This window comes from Labeo rohita, chromosome 4 (genome assembly GCF_022985175.1).
Source record: "Labeo rohita strain BAU-BD-2019 chromosome 4, IGBB_LRoh.1.0, whole genome shotgun sequence".
Taxonomy (NCBI): domain Eukaryota; kingdom Metazoa; phylum Chordata; class Actinopteri; order Cypriniformes; family Cyprinidae; genus Labeo; species Labeo rohita.
Window position 1 is genome coordinate 32,048,278 of NC_066872.1, and position 21,565 is coordinate 32,069,842.

Genomic DNA, 21,565 nt, shown 5'->3' on the forward strand with positions numbered 1-21,565 from the left:
TTGTGTATATTGTGGTCTGATATCTGTCACTACACCACTGCGCTGTTTTTGGAACGTGCACCCAAGACTTTCATCCATCATCGCTCTATATGATGACGTGACAATAAAATGATCTGATTTGATTTAGAAACCGAACCACATTATCCACACTCATCAGCGCATACATGTGTAAAACACTGCAATAACATAATCCGTGGAAAAGGGGTTGTCGAGTATTTATTTGATATAATTCCTGTCTAGATGATTGATGCTTAGCCTGGCTTCTTGGGTAAGTTTTGTCAAAGTACGGTCTGGCTGACCTCAAAGGAATGAGCTCTCTCATTGCTTCGATGAACAGACAGTGCATTCACTGAGACTTGGGAGAAGATTTCCCTCCACTAATACCATCTCGTAGCTCGCACGATGAGCCAATAGGAGTACGGTCTCTCACACGCTCACAGAAAAGTAGTTAGAGGGGACACAGTAGTCAATGTGGAGGGACATGGGCAGTATTACTGGTTCTGGAAGCTTCTTGAAACCACCCAGCAACCTCCTGCTGTGTGTGGTCAGTGTTGACTGGGCAAAGGAGTTAGACTGGCACAGCCATTGCTGTCATGTTTTTCTCATGTTTTCATCAAAGAACAATGTTCACTGATGGTGCCGGCAATGGGTCGGCCAGCAGGATGAGGATTTGTTCAATGGTTAGTGACGTTGATGAAAAACCATTGCTGCAATATGCAATAGGACTTTTGGATTTCACCATAAAGCACTTTTCACTGTAAAGATATTGTTCAGATAACAAAATATAATGTATTAAAGTAAGAAAATGGGTTTAATCAATTATTATGCAATGACACTTTAGTACTAAGGTTATATATAAAGTTATAATGCTGAGTCAACCTCTTATTTGAAGAAAAAAAAATCTATATTTGCTGAGCAACAGTGAACAATGAATCTAATTAGTATGTACAGGATGAAACGAACACTGCAAAACTCTTACTCTTTTGCAAAGCCAAATGAATTGTGAGTTCCTTAAAGGATTTCTCAGTTAAGCTGACTTTACTGACATTTCAGTACCATGGTGTTCCTGTAGCTTAACTGGAACAGCATGGTGCTAGCAAACATCATGGTTGTGGGCATTAAAATTTTAAGTTCAATCATTTTAAAAGTACAAGTCATTTCAACTAATAAGTTAAATCAACTTAAAAATACAAGTCATTTAAACACTCTTTATTGTAGTGAGTTAAAATGACTTGTAGTTTTAAATTGATTTAACTTAAAATTTTAAGGCAGCTGCTGAACTTAAGTTTTTAAGTTGAAACTGGTGAAAACTTTTTACAGTGTTGCATTTGAATGACAATACTATTATGGACTCAAATAGAACCCTGTATTTGTATTTTTGCATCTTTAAACAGGTTTTGAAGGGTGTACGTACAGAGGCCCTACTTAAGTATGTCAAAAAATGCTCTTAAGTTTAACTCACTGTAAAAGGTTTTTACCAGTTCCAACTTAAAAACTTAAGTTCAGCAGCTGCCTTAAAATTTTAAGTTAAATTAACTTAAAACTACAAGTCGTTTCAACTCAGTACAATAAATTGAGTTAAAATGACTTGTACTTTTAAGTTGATTTAACGTAAAAATTTTAAGACAGCTGCTGAACTTAAGTTTTTAAGTTTTAAATAGTGAAAACTTTTTACAGTGAATAATCCACAGCTAATCAGTTCCACATTAAAACACATGCGTCGTGGTACTTTAATGAACGTGCGCCGAAGACTGACACAGAAGAGAAGAAATTGTTTGTTATTTTTGTTTTTTTTTTGTACACAAAAAGTATTCTCGAAGCTTTATAATGTTACGGTTGAAACAACGGATGTCACTTGGACTATTTTACCAATGTCCTTACTACCTTTCTGGGCCTTGAACATGTCAGTTGTGTTGCTGTCTACACTGTAAAAAAATTTGCTGAGTTAACTTAAAATAATTTGTAACCTGGCTGCCTTAAAATTTTAAGTTCAGTCAATTCAAAAAATGTTTATTCAACTTGAAATGTTAAATTATACTAAGTGACAACTTAGATATTTGAGTTGAATCAACTTAAAATTTTAAGGCAGCTGGGTTACTGACCCATCTGTTAAGTTTAGCGAACACAAATATCTAAGTTGTTACTTAGTACAACTTAACATTTCAAGTTGAATAAACTTATTTTAGTTGCCTGAACTTAAAATTTTAAGGCAGCAGGGTAACAAATAATTTTAAGCTGACTCAACAAATTGTGTTTTTTATTTTTTACAGTGTACGCAGGGTCAGAAACTCTCAGAATTTATCAAAAATATCTTAATTTGTTTTTTCGAAGATAAATGAAGATCTAATACGCTTGGAACGACATGAGGGTGAGTAAATGATGACAGAAATTTCATTATGGTGTGAACTATCTCTTTAATTTTACATGGAATGGGTCGCCTCATGCCCAGTTGAACGCTCCTAGCATTATCTTGTTAATCCCATGTTATTAGCCACTTTCTATCACAAAATAAACAGTTTGTGGCTGACTCTGAATTTGTTTCTTCAATGACTCACCACAAGGTGTCAGTATGAAGTAGGCTTAAGTAAATCCAAGGCGAATGCTCTATTGGCCAGTGCAACATTAACCAAAAAAGTTATTGAGTGCATGTATAAGCCAACTAGAACTTTCAGATGGACTCAGTCACTGAGCATTTTTTTAGTTGGAGAGATTTTATTTTTTTAGTAATGTAGGCCTACTTTGTATGCGCGGCCATGTATCATATGAGGGAAGTCACGCAATCACTTCTGATGCATGTAAGTACTTAAGGATAAACCCTTTGACTGTGGTTCGTCTCCACAACAGCTGTGAATGGAGAGTAACATTAAGCTGAGTTCAAACCACAAGATCGTGTTTACAGAATGAATGAATTAAACCCCCCGGTGTCGTGAGACGGCTAGATGTAAAGTAATACAGTGGGTTTTGTGCTGATGCCTCACTGCGTGTCTGAGAGAGTCTGATGCAGTGGGCTGACCTTCTCTCTCTCCTTGCTCCGCACTGGGTAGCACTTAGATTCGTTGTACCTTTGCCAACTTGCTCTTCTTTGGAGCCGTCTGCCTGCCTGTCTGTGTGAACCCACTGACCAGAAAAAAAAGTTTTTTTTACCCACTCCAGACTTTAGAGAGACAATGTCTGACAGTGTTATCTGTCTGGCTCAACCTGCCAAGCCTGCTGACTTTGAGACGGTGGTCCTTGCTGGATTCAGGGACAATATCGAATAATCTTAAGGAGGATTTCATGTTGGCCCTGAACCATTTGGATGGTTTAGACTCAATATGTTGATTCATGTTGCATCCATGGTGCAGTGGGTGCTTGCAACAATTCATGGGATAGTTTACTCAAAAATGAATTTCCTTTAGTAATTACTCACCCTCATGTTGTTCCAAACCTGTACGATTTTCATCTGTCTTCGGAACACAAATTAAGATATTTTTGATGAAATCGGAGAGCTTTTTGCAAAAAATTGCTGAATAAAGTCGTTATTTTTGTTCTCTTTGTGCATAAAAAAGGATTCTCGTAGCTTTATAACAAGTTGGACCACTGATGTCACCTGGACCATTTTAACAATGTCCTTACTACCTTTCTGGGCCTTGAATGTGTCAGTTGTGTTACTGTCTGCAAAAATAACGAAGATGAACAAAGGTCTTACAGGTTTGAAACGACATGAGGGTAAGTAATTAATGACAGAATTCATAAACTCAAGCAGAAACAGGTTTGCGTCTGTCTTACATCATATCAAGGTCCTTCTAATTTTAGACAATTAGAAGAAGTAATTCACTTTTTAAATGTTAAATTTAATTTTTTTTTCTTAAGGAAAAACAGAATGAATTATATTGATGACTCATCTTGTACTACACTGATTTTATCCAATTAAATGTTTTCTAGAATGAGAATGTCCCACCCACTAATACCACCTGCAACCTACTGCAAGAAGCAAATCATGGTTAATGGCTGTGATGTAACTAAATCTAAATCTAAAAACTAAACTAAATTGGTTTTAACAAAGTAGCAGATGAGCCCTTTGGAATGCCCCACCCTAACTTCCTGTTTAAGCAGGAAATACATTAACACAGGAAAGAACCATGATGAACAAGTGATTTATATGAGTTAATTATATATGGGACATTCTATAATTGTGGGTACATCTCATGTATGTGAAGTATATTTTTAATATATTTTCTTTAATATAAATCTCCGTTGCTTAATTTTCTAGTACACAATTATATTTTTCCAAATCACACTACTATATGTTGAAAAAGCCATATCTTTTGATCAAAAATGATGTTCATATGACATACATCCCTGGTATTTAGCTGTTACCGCAAATATAAATTAATAGTTTTGCCTTCAGTTATATAAGGTTATCAAGACATTTGGGTGTGCGCTTCAAAAATAATAAGTGTTTTTTGTGATATTGTTTTATTTGTGTCCGAAAAATCATTGTCAACTAAGTTACCCACTAGAAAATCCCCCTCAGAAGGAATGGTTTGTCCCATTCTCGCATAATTTGCACAGTATGATGATATTTCCTCTAGAAGCACATGGATGAAACGCTAGAAGTTATTTTCTCTTTCTTTCCCCTAATATTGGTTAAACTAGCAAACCTGTGTCAAGAGTGGATTAATTGACTGTCAACAGTGTTACACAAGTATTACTGCTGCAAAGACAATTTACCTAAAACTTATGTTTTGTTTATGAAAATATATTTCTAAACCATACTAAACCATACCATATGCAAAGTAGTTCTAGGCTTCCATGTTGAGTACAGGCCCAAAACACTAAAACTGTCAACTAAGTTACCCGTCAACTGTGTTACCCAGTAAAGGTAACATGGTGGACAGTAGCAAACATAGATGGTATTTTATGCACATATTCCTACAGATAACCTTTATTTATATAGCACTTTATACAATACAGATTGTTTCAAAGCAGCTTTAAGGTCATGTTTGGGTTTCTGGGAAACAGGAAAACCTTTTTCTTCACATTGTCAAATTCTAAATGTACCCCTAATTATAGAATAACCCGTATTTTGTTAAACATACAGGTTGCAAAATGTCATAACATAACGTCTGAAATGTCACATGTGAATTTCTCTTCTGGATTTAGAGAGAAAAAATGATTTAAAATGCATGGTTTGCTAATTAAATGAATTCTTCCTGTAATATCTATGAATTTCCAGGCATCTACACACGCACACACACACGAAGGACCTTTCTGATTAAGTAACCCAATACGATCCGCTTCCATAGTGCATTGACATTTGTGGAAACATGGTCCTTCATTTAGCCTGCGAGACAAGGACTGCAATCATTCTGTCAGCTACCATTAATAATGACTGGACACAACACTTCCTGCTGGAATTTCATAAACTGAATACTGTACCTCTGAGTGGGTGAGACAGAGAGAAAGGGTGTTTGCGTCTATGTGCTATATGTGAATGCACATATGTTTGTTCACCCTGTCATGATGTTATCAAACTGTCATCAGTCAGATGTTATGTTTTGCCATTGAGTGTTGCTATGGGGTATCAAGTTTTGCATCTGTTTATGCTGCTCTGATTGACGTTCATGTTGGGTGAAAGTGGTGAAATGAACGGTTTATGGGAAACCCATTACCATTATTTCATACATCAAGAACAAAGTCATGGTGGGTCCTGTCACTGGGAATGTCATCTGTGTAAAACAGTTTTCAGACTTCTGTTTTCCACACCCAGTTTAATTTTGATGTGTGTGAAAAAGAAAATGAGAAAAACTCCCTTGATACTAACTGTAAAATAGGCCACAGGGCTGTTTTGATAGGAACAAGCAAGAGAAAAAAAAAAAAACATTTCTCATTTCCAATGAGAACTACTACTAGGACTTACAGTTTTTATGTTAATTAGGAAAACAAGAAAGTACAAGCCATTATGACAAACCCGTGCCAGCTTGTGAGGTGCAAAGAAAGTACAAAATAATCGATGGACTGCAAGTTTCAGCTTTCAGCACTGCCAAATTCTTACCCTTTATCAGATGAGTAGATGCTCAGTGAACCTGCAAACAGGGAAGCCTCTGCTGTAAATGAAGATGAGGCAGGGTTGGGGATGCTCTCCCCTCTCGCTGGCACAGGGGATTGGGTGGGGTGCCTCTCTACCCGCTGCCTGGCACTGGGCATTTCCAGGAGTGCGTATTTGCCAGGCCTCAATTACGGGGGAGTCATCCAGAACATATTGAAGCAATTACAGCTCCATATAAATCAATATGCTTCTGCTTAAAAAAGTGATCTGATCCCAGCATGCTCTGGATCCAGTCTCCCTCAGGTCCATTTTGATTTCTCTCCCCTTTTCTCAAGGCAAGAGCATTATTTCACAGCTCGGGAGTGATTTAGGTCACTTGCCCCGGCTCTGAACGGGGCTGACATTTAGTCAGTTTCACATTTTTTGCATGTAACCATTAACCTGAGCCTTGCTGAGGGTTAGTGGGGGCTATAAATATGAGTCAAGTGTTTTATTCATTTAGTTTTGACATTGACAATACATTGACAGCTTTCAGTGCAGAAAAAAAGTATCGCAGTGATTCACATCCAAGCATTCAAGTGATTCAAACTTGCAGTGTTTCAAATCTATTTAGACCCATCTTTACATCATTTGTTATATTTCGCCATCTTGTGTGACAAAGTGGTACTGCATCTTTCTTGTTTTTTTCTGCTTACATGTCATCTTCAAAAAAATTAATAAGAACGCAACAAAAGCTTGGTTAGATTGAAAATAAGAGTACAAAAACAACGAGGAAAAATTATAACGCCTTCTTTTTGCTACTACAGCAGTGGCCTAGGTGACAATGATTTACACTGGGAAATTTTAATACCCAGTGAGTTAAAAATAAACGTATAGCTGTAAGCAACTAAATAAATAAATAAGTCTTAATACACATCATACCCGACCAATTGCATACAACATCCAAACAGCTAGCTAAACCACGCCCGTTTAAAAAACCCTGGTGAAAAAAACAGCATATGCTGGTTAGGTAGGTTTTGATGCTGGTTTAAGCTGGTCCTTTGCTGGTTTATGCTGGTCCTTTGCTGGTTCATGCTGGTCCTTGACCAGCAACATGACCAGCATAAACCAGCAAAGGACCAGCTTAAACCAGCATTAAAACCTACCTGCAGCATCCCAGCATCAAAACATACCTACCAGCATATGCTGTTTTTTTCACCAGGGAAACCAAACAAACACTAGCATTATAGCGTTATATAACGTTATATATAGTTTATATATAATTTTTCGGACTTTATAATTCGATTAAACTCAACAATAACGAATTTGGTTATTCTGAGGGGAAAGAATGTCAGAACTGTGGGATATAAACACAACAGAGAGAATGACTTGCTGGTTTTTCTAATCAGAATTGTGAGATATAATCTCGGAATTGCAGAATAAAGTCAGAATTTTGAAATATAAACTCAAATTTACCCTTTTTACCCTTTTAATCTATGGTTTCCATAGACTGCCACTTTAAAACTGTCATTTTCTGCCACCACCCTGGTGAAAAAAACAGAATATGCTGGTAGGTATGTTTTGATGCCGGTTTAAGATGGTCCTTTGCTGGTTTATGATGATCCTTTGCTGGTTTATACTGCTCCTTGACCAGCAACATGGCCAACATAAACCAGCAAAGGACCGTTTCAAAAACACAAACACTAGCATTATAGCATTAGATAACGCTATATATATGTACAGTTTACATGTACATTTTCGGACTTTATAATTCGATTTAACTTAATAGCGAATTTGGTTATTCTGAGGGGAAAGAATGTCAGAACTGTGGGATATAAACACAACAGAGAGAATGACTTGCTGGTTTTTCTTAGCAGAATTGTGAGATATAATCTAGGAATTGCGAGAATAAAGTCAGAATTTTGAAATATAAACTCAAACTTATCCTTTTTATCCTTTTAATGGTTTCCATAGACTGCCACTTGAAAACTGTGATTTTCTGCCACCACCCTGGTAAAAAAAACAGAATTTGCTGGTAGGTATGTTTTGTTGCTGGGATGCTGGTTAGGTATGTTTTGATGCTGGTTTAAGCTGGTCCTTTGCTGGTTTATGCTGGTCCTTGACCAGCAACATGACCAGCTAAGACTAAAGTGGTCCTTTGCTGGATTAACCTGGTGCTGGTTTATGCTGGTCTTAGCTGGTCATGTTGCTGGTCAAGGACCAGCATAAACCAGAAAAGGACCAGCATCAACCAGCAAAGGACCATCTTAAACCAGCATCAAAACATACCTAACCAGCATCCCAGCATCAAAACATACCTACCAGCATATGCTGTTTTTTTTCACCTGGGAGATAGGCTCCGTCCAAATAAAACGCAAAAAGTACAGTGCCTTCTTTCTGCTACTACAGCAGTGGTCTAGTTGACAGTGATTTACACCTTAAAAATGAGAATGACACTGAGAATTTTAATAATAATAATAAAAAAAGTAAATCAATACTAGGACATTTTCATGTTGTGTGTACAGTATGTGTTTGGAAGAGAGGCATGAATGAATTAATGATGTTTAAAGTAAGTAGGGCATGCTGTAATGATGAATGTGTGCAGGAAGTAAGTGTGAGCAAGTGGAACTCAAACCCTCTCATATATCATCACAATACAGTTCCAGCACTCCTCTTCCTCATCTGTGGGTGCTGCATCCCTTCAGAACACATACACACTTTTTTAAGAAAAAATTAGCTGAAAACAAACCAGCAGAATGGGCAAACTTAAAGTAAGAGTTCACACACACAGACACACACACACACACACACACACACACACACACACACACACACACAAAATAAAATTCTGTCATCATTTACTCAATTTCCTTATGTTGTTCCAAACCTGTATGATTTTTTTCTTCTTCTTTTGAACATAAAAGAAGATATTCTGAAGAATGTGGTTTACCAAACAATTTCTGGTCCCCGCTGACTTCCATTCTATTTTTTCCGATGTTTTTTTCCATACTATTCAATGGGAACCAGCAAATGTTTGCAACTGCAACTCCAGCAACCTGAGCATATTGAGTAAATGATGACAGAATTTTCATTTTTGGGTGAACTACTAGTGTTTTCACCCCATGACAGCAAATACACATTTTTTATATTATATACATATTTCATTAAATCAAGTAAGTAAGAAAAAAAGAAAGTATGATACTTTTTAAAATATTTATTTCTAATATCACGCCACAAAATACTCAATACATCACTAAAATACTTTGGCATGTAACAATATCTATAGTATGATACATATCTAAATCTATATTTTTTCATTTGTGCTTTTGTAACTGTTAAAATCGTATTCCTAGCAACAAACGTCTACAGTAAATGACAGATCAATTCAATCATACAAACATCTTTAAACAAATATAAGGTGGATTTTAAGGTTCCCTTTGGGTGCAAAAAGATCTCCATCAAATATAACTCCGAGTTTGTGCGCTTGGAATGGAAGCATTTTTAAAAAAAACATCCGTAATGACTATTATCAGCTACAAGTAAACATTATAACATTTTTTAGATGTTAAACATTAACATTTCTTTCAAAATGTTAACTAATAAGGTTCTACCACAATAACATACTATATCTATACTGTATCTATAAATGTCTTTCATAAGTTTAAAGAGTTTGTGCAATATGACTGTAATTGCATATTACTGACACCATCAATAATGAAGTGTATTATAGTTCCACTAAAAGTTGAATCTCATATACCTCATATAACAGCAATATCAGCTAGTTTTATTGAAACATTTGGTCACCAGTGATGATTTGCTGGTTACTGATGATTAGAATAAACTGTGAGTATGAGGAGGCATATGAGTGTTGGTTTAGTGTGCTAAAGAGCAACATATTATTGCTAGAATAGGTTTTAGTTGGCTGGTAAACTTTGTACAAAACAAAACATACATGAACGTGGCAAGCAGTTATTCCGTGGAGCCACAAATAAAGCTTTTTTTGTATGATGTTCATGTTTTAAATGTTTTGAAGAGCTAGTGTACGTTGACATAGGTGAGGTTCCTTTATACGACGCAAGACCAGTCACTGGGGGTCCGTCCATACTGCAAAAAAGCAAAAATGTTACAAAGATGAAAAGAAAATGACACAATATGGGGGTAGGGATGGAAAGGTGGAGGTTAAACAACAAATTAAAAAATGTAAAGACCAAAAACATTTTCAATTTCACCACATGAGGGCGCAGCAACCCAATTTTTAGGCCTCATTTGTGCCCCTCACCAAATAAATGAACAAAAATCTCTCTATAAATACCTAAACAAGTGACAGCATATAAAATAAAATAACAATGTATGTGGATTTTGTCTTACCTGAATATCTGTGAGCTCCTTCAGCAGTCTGGAGGCTAGTGGAGGAAAGTTTCCTTCACATGGAATATGTAGATTCTATATGGCAGGAGATTAGTATTAGACAAACATACAGAAAATTTGTTCGGCTCCAAAAATTGGCCAAAACGTTGACCCAGAGGTGGATATCTGCTGATTTGCCAGTATGTTTTGATCCTGAATCCCATTGTGCAGTGCTCTAACTAGCCAAAACAAACTGAACTCACCTCTCCCTGATACAAGATCCTGCCAACTGGACTAACAACACAAGCAGTTCCAGAACCAAACATCTCCCTCACTCGGTTTTCCTCCAAAGCCTGCCGCAGGTCAGCCATGGTCAAATAACGCTCGGATACTTTGAACTCACCCTGTGAGATAAAAAGAAACTTTGAACCAAACACTCTCAGTAGAAACGTGTAAAAATGTCACTAGGGCAGTGGCCTTAAAAGGGACAACTTTCTACCTTACTTTCCCCTCAAATGTTCAAAGTAGTACCTTAAAGGGACAGTCAACCCAAAAATGAAAATTCTTTGTAATTTTCTCAGGTCACTCCATACCTGTATGACTCTTTTTCTTCTGTGGAACACAATAGAAGATATTTTGAAGAATGTTGTTAACTAAACTGTGCTATAGGAACTGAAGATGTTTGGTTATGAACATTCTTTAAAATATCTTCTTTTGTGGTCCATGAAAGAAAGAGAGTCAACAGGTTTGGAACAACATGAGAGTGAAAGTGACAAGGTGTTGTATCCCTAAAGATACATGTTTGCACTTTTTTTTACTGACAGTATGGTTTTGACAGGTTTTACCCATTCGCGAGCAAGTTCTAGGATGCTTAGCCTTGTAACGCCCGGCAGAATAATGCCATCTAAAGGTGGTGTTGCAAGCTCCTCCTCTGGAAAGAAAAAAACAGTTTTTTATCTTATACTTTATCTTTTTTTTTTTTTTAGACCACTAGATGTCTTCAGTAGGGAAGCTATGGAAGCCTGTTTCTGCCACTGAATAAACATATAAAAAAGTAATGATTTTTAATCTCACAATTTAACTTTTCTCAGAATTCTATGATGCAAACTTGCAATTCTGACTTTTTTTCTCAGAATTGTGAGATATAAACTTGCAACTGCAAGTTATAAAGTCAGAACTGCATGATATAAACTTGCATTTCTGACTTTTTTTTTTAGAATTGCATATTTTAAACATGCAGTTGTGAGTTATAAAGTCAAAATTGCAAGACAAACTTGCAATTCTGAGAAATTAACTCAGAACTGCAAGATATAACATAATTCTGACTTTTTTTCAAAGAACTGTGATATCTTAGTATTGCGACTTTTTACTCAAATGTGAGTTTTCTCAATTCTGAGAATCAGAATCAGTCTTTTTCCCCCTCAAAATTGGACTTTATAACTCGCAATTACGAGATTATATCTCACAATTCTGAGAAAAAGGTCAAAATTATGAGAAAAAAGTCCGAACTGCGAGATATTAACTTGCAATTGTGAGAAACAAGTAGAATTGTGAGTTTATATCTTGCAATTCTGACTTTATTTCTAAGAATTGCGAATTTATATCTCGCAATCCTGACTTTATATCTCGCAATTGCGAGTTTATATCTCAAAATTCTGAGAAAAAAGTTTGTATCATGCAATTCTGTAAAAAAAAGTCAGAATTGTAAGATAAAAAGTCGCAATAACCTATAATAATTTTTTATTCAGTGGCAGAAACAGGCTTCCATAGGAAGTTTATGTCTGCTACTGAGTAAAAAATAGATTAAAAAGATAATTGTGACTTTATATCCCACAATTGTGACTTTTTTTTCATAATTCAGAACTGTTAGATATAAACTTGGAATTGCAAGATATAAAAACTCAGAATTCTGTTTAATATAAGTTTGTAATTGCGAAATAGAAACTTGCAGTTCTGACTTCTGATAAAAAAGTCTTCAAGTTTTCAGCTTGAGAAAAATGTACTTGAAATAAATTTATTTAGTATAAAATAAATGTATTTTAAATAAATGATGGAATAGTTTTTAACTTGCATTTTATAGGAGTTTATATGTTACAATTCTCAGAATTCAGAGATGAAAAAGCCACAATTACCCTTTTTTAAAAAATCTAAATCACTGACTGTAGCCTTTTAAAGGTCCTGCAAATTTACTTTGACTTCCGCCTACTCTGTATTTTCTGTTAAAGTAAATATACTTAACCAAAACATGTTGGCTATCAAAACAGAGAGTGAAAAAGTAACTTTTTACAAATGTAAACATCCATCACCTCCTTTCTCATTGATCCAGTAGAGAAAAAGGTTCATGGTTCCGACCTCTGTGATCTGATGGTCGTCCCCGTACAGCCAGAGAACCTGCTGACAGCCGTAATCCACTGCCTTGTACTGGGCATAGATAGACGCGCCATAGTTCCTAAAAAAAACACAATGTACCTTCACAATCAAAGATCTGTCCTAGCCCTGAAAAGCCCCATTGTCTTGTGGCATTATCATTCCTTCCGAAATTGATTCAGTACTGACTGCACTGATGAGACGCTCTGCATATAAATCTACTCTAATGTGAGAAGTTTTAATCAGGATTGCACAGGTTGTTAGCACACACAAATTGGAAAGTTTACTATGAGGCTACGAAATTAAACCAAGCTTGCAAACATTTGGATCAAGGCTAGGAATGTGCCAATAAGCTTGTAACAATGCTCCTCATTCACTTGGTTTTTTGTAGTTAAATACTCTCTCTCATTTAATCTCTCATTCGTTCACTCACCCTCCCATTTTGCAGTCGCCTGTCCCTCCTCTCCAAGCTCTGATGTATTTGGAGTCGGCCCACAGAGACACTGGTTTAACTCCCATGCTAAAGTACGAGCCCACAGGACTGAGGATGACGAACAGCAATGCCTTATTGGGCTTCTTAACTCCAAGGGTGGGCTGCTCACACAAGCACATGAAAGAAAGTTAATCAAAAACTGAATCAGAGACCTACATTTATATGCACAAATATGCATTAATGAATTGCAAAAGCTGAAAAATAGTCCAATTTGTGAGAAAGAGTGTTTATGTAACTCTAACCTCTGTGCCTAGGAAAGTGGGACGGATGTACAAACTGGCAGATTCTGAGTGAGGAACCCAGTCTTGATCCACCTCCACCAACTTCCTGATGCACTCCAACAACTCAGCACCATCAAAACTCTACATATAAACAGAGAATGAGAAACAGACATGCAGTTTTATGTCTGTATCTTGATTAAACACTTAATGTGGGTGGAGTAAAGAGGAAAGAGATGTCAATCTTACAGGCAGACAAGCCCTGTGGGCCGACTTCATCATCCGCTTCATGTTTACCATGGGTCTGAAGAGGCGCACTTTGTTATCTGGCCCCCGGTACGCCTTCGTTCCCTCAAAGAGCTGCACACAGTACGTATTTGCATTTAAACATAAATAAATGTTAATCAAGAATTTATTTAATGTCAAACCACACAGATGAAACTCCAGATGGCGAGGACAGACCTGTACAGCATAATGCAGGGCAGAACAGCCTGGATGTATGGACAGGTTCCCGAAAGGCTGGATGTGCGGCTTCTGCCAGCCGTCCTCGAGACTCCACTCAATGGTCAGCATGTGGTCAGTGAAGACCGTCCCAAACACCAGGCCGTTCGGGTCAGGTTTTTGCTTATGGGTTTGTGCTAACTGTATCACTGTGTCTGCGGCCTAAACAGAACACAGCCAAAAATACTCAGCATCAGATGACATAACACACCAGCCAAATGCTTTTTACAGACACAGAATAGGGTCAGTCTGTGAAATCCATCTCTCTATCCCTCTATTTAATTTTATGGATCGCTCTCCCTGACAGAAATGCACTCAAACTGTGAAAGTCTGAGATTAGTCACTCTCACAGATTACATGTTCCTTCAGCAGCCCTCTGTAATCCCAGATTATGGTGGAATGTTAAGCACCACAATGACCTCAGCGTTTATTAGCAATATACACACACACACATATATATATATATATATATTCACCCCCCAGCTCTTAATGCATTGTGCTTCCTTCTGGAGCATGAGTGAATGTTTGAACCTTTTTTAATAGCTGTGTTTGAGTCCCTCAATTGTCCTTAGTGTGAAAAGATGGATCTCAAAATCATACAGTCACTGCTGGAAAGGGTTCAAATATGCAAAAGGTGCTGGAAAACTGAAGAATCTGAAGAACAGTGCTCAGTTTAACTGTTCAGAACGAACAAGGGACTCATAAACGACCATCACAAAACAAAAAAACAGTCGTAGATCATTCAGGTAACACACACAGTATTAAGAACCAAGGGTTCCCAAACTTTTGCAAGGGGTTATTTTAATCATTTCAGCTATTTTTTTTGTCTTGTGGATTATATGTAAACATCTTTTAATGTAAAATATCTTACACAGGACAGTACCAAATAAAAAGTAACATGCATTTTGTATGATCTCTCTTATCTCTCTTATACACACATACTGAAGCGTGATGCTTGTGGTGTTTTCAGCTTCTTTTATGAACGCATAAAAAGAATCTCTAGAACTGCTCTGAGAGTCACTTCATGAGCACTGTTTCTTTTGACAAAATACTATTATCAGATCATATACAAACAGAAACTTAAAGGTCTTCACAGCAACCTGTCAAAATAAAAGTTTGGTTTAACTTGAAGAGATTGTGACAGAAATATATTACTTAATAGTACTACAACTACTAATAAAATTATTATTAAACCATTATTAAACCAAAACATATTTACCAGAACAAGATACACAACACAATATTTCACAATATTTAATACTGTGTGTTACCTGGATGATGTACGACTGTTTTTTTTGTTTTGTGATGGTTTATGAGTCCTTTGTTTGTTCTGAACAGTTAAACTGAGCACTGTTCTTCAGATTCTTCAGTTTTCCAGCATCTTTCGCATATTTGAACCCTTTCCAGCAGTGACTCTATGATTTTGAGATCCATCTTTTCACACTAAGGACAATTGAGGGACTCAAACACAGCTATTAAAAAAGGTTCAAACATTCACTCATGCTCAAGAAGGAAACACAATGCATTAAGAGCTGGGGAGGTAAATACATATATATATATATATATATATATATATATATATATATGTGTGTGTGTGTGTGTGTGTGTGTATTTTTTTATTAAATCAATTATTAGACATGCTTTTGGTTATTAAAATTTTATGAAACCATTAAAATGTAATCCAGAAAAATAATGGAAACACAGAATATGTTAAAAAATAAAACAAAATTTGAGAAAAAAAAATAAAATGTGTTTCATAGGGACTTAAAAATGTAATTTTGTTTAAACTTTTAATAAATTGCTGTTCAGTTGTTTAAGTTTCATGAATTCAATTAATTAGGCATGCTTTTTGATTAATATTTGTAATATAACAATTAAAATAGAGTTTAGAAAAACTAAAACGGGAAAAATGGAATCCAGAAAAAAATTTAACTGAAAAATGGAATTTGAAAAAAAAAAAACAAAAAAAAAAAAACCCAAACCAAAAAACGGAATTTGGTAATAAATAAATAAATATATAAATAAATTTCTTTATATATATATGTATGTATATATATATATATATATATATGAAAAAAAAAACTGGACATCATCCATCTGTCTAATTCATGAATTGTCAATTCAAATAATATCTGCTCTTTGAGACACTGTTCATTGTGCTACATTTTCAGGTGCTCACTCGTGAAGCAGCACAAATCTGAGGACTGTGCTGTCTGACACCTCCGTTTACAAGTGCCTTGTGAGTACCTGACTATAAATATGCTAGATCCAATTGAACAACCGTCTGTAATCTCTGTTGAGTCTCGAGAGCAATCATGTTGGCAGATTTACAGTGGTGGTCAACAGGAGTGCTATTATTGTTGTTGATGATGGTGTTTTCAGTTCTTTAGTTAGTATGCTAATTAGTACTTTTACAGAGTATAAAGAATGATCAAATGCAGTGCTTTTATTTTTTTTAGAAAGCTATAATTTTGTTGAGGTTTCACTGTAACGAGAGCTGCTTTGTGGCTATCATCAAGTCATTGCCGTGTTTGACCTCATACAGTCCCTTCAAGAAGCTTAAATGCGATTATCCTCATCAATAGACAAACAATGCTCTGCAGACTGCCATGATGAATCCCAAAATAAACACCTATGCAAAAAGCCTTATGTTAGAAGGAGCTCACGTGGTTGAGCCTTTTGATCTGAGACTGAGGGATGAGGGATTAGAAAAGTATGATGGCTGTTCATTAATTGCCAGATTTAAGCTTTTTTTCTGTTTGATGACATCTGATACTTATGGAAGCCCGTTTCCACTACTGAATTTAAAAAAGGTTATTGTGACTTTTTATCTTTAGATATAGATATAAACTCGTGAGCAGAACTGCGTAACGTAAACTTATACTTATAAAAACTTGCAATTCTTACTTTTTTCTTGCAAATGCAAGTTTGTATTTTGCTTTTTTTCCGCCTTTTTTCAAGTTTAAATCCCACATATATATAAATAGATATAAATTCACAATTGCGAGTTATAAAGTCCAATTCTGAGCAAAAAAAAAGACGTTTTTTCTCAGAATTGTGAGATATAAACTCAGAATTCAAACTTTTTTCTCAGAATTGCGAGTTTATATCTCAAAATTCTGACGTAACTCGTAATCGAGTGTTATAAAGTCAGAATTAATTTGAATTCTGAGTTTATATCTCACAATTCTGAGAAAAAAAGTCAGAATTGTGATAAAAAGTCGCAATTACCTTTTTACATTTTTTAGTCAGTGGCAGAAATGGGCTTCCCTGAGCCCGTTCCATCCAAAAATGCAGATCCAATCCAACATATGGAACAAATGCTAATTTTTGGTGGGGAACTTTATATTTTTGTGACAGTACACAAAAATGGGCAATGCAAAAAGCTCTGAAACATAATTTCTGCCCCATCAATTTTTTTCTTCTGTTCAAGAAACACAAAAAGAGCAATTCTGCAGAATGTACTTGTTGCTCTTTCCCATGCAATTACAGTGTATGAGGGACTAAAAGCAAGAATGCAAATATATCAGCATCATGCCTTTTAAATGTGCCAAATTTGAAGTAGCGATGCCTGATATAATGCATGGACTTATTTTATGATATTTATAGTGTTTGTGTGTTCTATTTGAAGCATAAAAGCATCAGTGCCCATTCACTGCAATGCAAGAAAAAACTGACCAACATATACATTCAAATGTCTCTTTTTATGTTCCAAGAAAGTCATATGGATCATATGGGAACAACATGAATGTGAGTTAAAGATTACTTTTTGAGTGTTCTTTACTGCTTTAATATTAGATCTTTCCCTCAGGCATAAACTATAAATATATATAAATGCTCTAGGTTTGCAAGCAGCCACCAACCTGAGGCACAGTTGCAGATATTTGACTATAATACTATGTTTACTGGTGTGATTTAGCCTGTGTTGAAAAGAACTCAGGCTTAATCACCACCTGAGTCAGAGAAAGGTAGAGAGAGACAGAGAGCATGCCCAAAGCCAAGCCAAGCTTGATTGACAGGGCTTACAGTGATCTGAGAGACTGGATTCTCTTTTACTCAGCACGGGACCTCTTGGAAGAGCTAGGACCTTTCTGATAACTGCCAAAAAGAGGGTCCAAGGTCACATTTTGGAGCCATGGAGGTCAAAATACACTATGGGACAAGGAGTCGATCATTAGTCGACTCAAGACTCTAAGACTCAAATAAGAGTGTATAGTCACTCAAAAGGCTCTTTGGTTATTCTATGAATTTCGAAAACAGTATGTGGACACTTAGACGACCATGAGACCATAAGAAAAGTGGATTTATCAGAGAAATAATCAAGTTTTGACTGAGAAGGAGAGTTTCGAATTGCATGGTGTATCAATCAAACATCAAAATGATGCCAATGGACATTTCGCTAAAGGCAAGTGCTGTTTATTATATCATATATAAATAGTAATCTGTATTTATATATATGTAGTAATCCGTAATATGTGTATAGAATATGCCTTACCTTAAAGCTAGAGGCATCGCCAGCCACACCATTCTTCTCAAGCTCCTAAAAGAGAAAAACAATGCAAAATATACTATCATATAATGAGCATAAGTGCATCTGAAGATGAAATATGCAATGAAATACGCAAAGTCATTTAATTTCCAATTTGATACATTTCCAAAGTATCAAATTGGCACATTAAGTATGTTAAAATGTGAACACATAGGCTAAACTAATGTCTCTTCATGTCTTATTATATGAAGTTGCATGAGCTGAGATATAAAAGTAATGTTGAATTTAATTATCTAGTCAAAAACACACATACGGACTGAAGAAATCAGCATGCAAAAAAATTTCTGACTGTCTACAGAACACACCAACCTCCGTCCTGGAAACTGAAACCTTTATATTTAGTATATCCGTTTATAGAATGATCACCAACCGTGTTTAAGTGTTCAGCAACAGCTATAATTATAACATATTTCTTTAGGTCAGGTTTTAAGACTGTGCTGTGGTGAACGATAAGACGTATTCTCACAAGCATAATTTTGTCTATATACAATTTACACTAAGTCAGATCATTTGTCATTGGAGAGGGGCAAAAAACCTTTTAAGACATGATGACCTGTGAAAAATGGACTTTGTACTTGTTTAAATAAAGAAGTAAAAAGTATAATTTGTGCCTTAGAATGTAACCGAGCAAAACTGCAAGCATTTACTTTCAGCAACACTCAAGTGCAAATGATCTAAAATAATACTTAAATATATTAAGTCCTTATAAATATGACCTTTTTATTCTGGAGGTCTAAATGAAAATGCAAGAAGCAAAAATATAATTATTGTAATTCTTGCTCCATTCCAAAACAATATCATAATAAGTATAGCAAAAAATACTTTACACGCCTGATGAACTCACCCACTTAGACATCATCACGTTCGGTCATGAAATGAACTTGAAGTTGCTTAAACATGAAATGATATGTGAGCGAGGCAGTTTTTAGTGACCAATCAACTGAGTTGAATTAAAGGCACACCTCCTTGCACTGACCTTCATACACTTGCAATGTTTACAGCCCACTCAACAATTTGATTTCTAGGATGCTTCCATCACAGTGTGAGGTCACAGTGAGCATGCTCAATATTTTCAGTTCACTAGGAGCTAAGTATCTCAGTATGAGAATTTGGTGTCACTGTAATCATCATGGTCTCATGTGTTGACTGGGAGAAGCCTTGTTCCCTATATGGTCTGACGTTCAAAGAACAATTAGTATTGAATACTTTTTGTAGCTATTGCATGTCAAAACTTAGAAAAACATCATTATAAATATCGATTTAAAACAAATTATAAACATCAGCAGATAATAGTGCCTTTAACCTGGAAAGCATGTAAACATTAATGCAACTAGATCTTTATTTTATAATTGACTAAAAACCCTGACAGGGGACTTTGCCTCCGTTTCATTAGTTCAGTGACGTATGCGTATCAATAACCTACATCATGATGTGCGTAACCGCAACGTACATCTGACGAACGCATGACCTTTAAAGATAATATACATGTTATATAACATATACCACACCACATATTTCCAGTTTAACACAATATATCGTCTACGTTGTTGTCCATTTCAATACAATACTGAAATAACGCGTGCAAAAATGTGAAAACCTACGCGTCAGGACTGAGAGATTTCATTAATCTCCGTCTTAACGCGCACGCGACCACCGAGCGCACGCACGTGCCTACATACGCGATTTAATAATAATAAAAAATATGACAGGAAATAACTACATTTATCAAACGCATGAGTGTTGAAACCATAAATGTGTGACTATTGTAATTAAAAGGCTATGAATGCGATGCCCCCGCCTTTACCTCTTGAGATGATGGTGCGTTCGTGGCTGATGCAACGCTCGCCATGATGAAATGCGCGCTGTCTGTAAACCTCTTACAGATTGCACATATCAAAGCCAACGTGCTAAAACAAACAAACCATGTTTGAAAGTGTACCAAGATGGAAATGCTGCTTTTGTGCGATCGTTAGAAATTATTGATTGTGTAAATGGAGAGAAAACTCTTGTACTTTATGAAATGGATATCATATTGATACTTGGGACGGTGATTTAATTATTTAAACACCAGTTTTAAATATACGTAAAAATAGAAGGTCAGGCAAAAGTCCCACCGATAAAAGGCTCTTATTAATTTTCTTATTTCACTGCATTGATTAGTTTTCTATACATTTCTTATCATGCATGGCAGAGAGGGGAAATGCAGAACACCGGAATTACAATACACAGCTTTCCATAGATTTTTGTTTGTTGTTTTTTTTTTAGATTTAAAATGCGTTTTTTTAGTTCTTTTGTATTTTTGGACATCTTTATGTGGCATATTTTGAATAATCATATGCCCTGTGTCAGTTGCAGTTCCATCATTGGACGCACGGTGTCAGTGCACCGCAGTTTTTAATACGGCCTTCAATCAGCTGTTTGGCGCTTCACGCGCTTGTATTTGTGAACCGACCGCGACGGTAACATTTGAACAGGTTCAGGTGTGTTTGTTTTTCCCAACCTTGGCGTCTCAATATCTGGTTGTCCCATATAAACGTTCTCTAAAGATAACAGACACGCTTTATGAAACTGAAGGTGGCCGTTATTTTCATCTTGAAAGTGGCAAGAACGTTTTGCGTCTGTCAGTCAGTGTAAAGTTTATGTTTGATTCGCCATTAACGGTAGTTTAGTCGGATTTTGACAGGTTGGTTTGCTTTTTTGCTTGACTGTTTTTGATTGTCTTTCTTGTGTATATGAGATGAGACTGAGAATATTTTAAGATAAAGGTTTGAGGTTTTCATTTCTTCGTACACTACCAGTCAAAAGTTTTTGAACAGTAAGATTTGTTATGTTTTTTAAAAGAAGTCCCTTCTGCTCACCAACCCTGCATTTATTAGTACAGCAAAGATGGTAAAATTTTGAAATATTTTAACTGTTTAAAGTATCTGTTTTCTATTGAATATATTTTAAGATGTAATATATTTCTGTGATTTCAAACTGAATTTTTAGCATCATTACTCCAGTCACATGATCCTTCAGAAATCATTCAAATATTCTGATTTGCTGCTCAAAAAACATTTATTATTATGTTGAAAACAGCC

The 21,565-nt window shown here is 35.8% G+C and overlaps 2 protein-coding genes across 7 annotated transcripts in view; one reads left to right on the top strand and one right to left on the bottom strand.

Moving 5' to 3' along the window:
- Positions 1–9,209: 9,209 nt before the first annotated feature.
- Positions 9,210–20,362, bottom strand: bcat1 (branched chain amino-acid transaminase 1, cytosolic). 3 transcript variants are annotated; one of them, XM_051108317.1, is made up of 11 exons: positions 20,290–20,362; positions 18,432–18,476; positions 13,898–14,098; positions 13,685–13,795; positions 13,460–13,579; positions 13,158–13,318; positions 12,664–12,806; positions 11,203–11,288; positions 10,621–10,761; positions 10,379–10,453; positions 9,210–10,114 (listed from the first exon to the last, which is right to left on the bottom strand). In XM_051108317.1, exons 1-11 carry the CDS (start codon positions 20,332–20,334, stop codon positions 10,076–10,078), a joined length of 1,167 nt encoding a protein of 388 aa, XP_050964274.1. In that variant the 5' UTR covers positions 20,335–20,362; the 3' UTR covers positions 9,210–10,075. The 3 variants fall into 3 exon arrangements, with proteins under 3 accessions (XP_050964274.1, XP_050964275.1, XP_050964276.1); XM_051108318.1 differs by lacking the exon at positions 20,290–20,362 and adding an exon at positions 19,330–19,407; XM_051108319.1 differs by lacking the exons at positions 18,432–18,476; positions 20,290–20,362 and adding an exon at positions 17,963–18,148.
- A 536-nt stretch (positions 20,363–20,898) lies between these two features.
- Positions 20,899–21,565, top strand: part of lrmp (lymphoid-restricted membrane protein) — a 29,382-nt gene continuing 28,715 nt past the window's right edge. For 3 of the 4 annotated variants that reach the window (XM_051107872.1, XM_051107874.1, XM_051107875.1), the window contains exon 1: positions 20,976–21,168. The gene's annotated coding sequence lies outside the window, so the exon portion shown is untranslated. The other variant, XM_051107873.1, reaches the window with a different exon arrangement.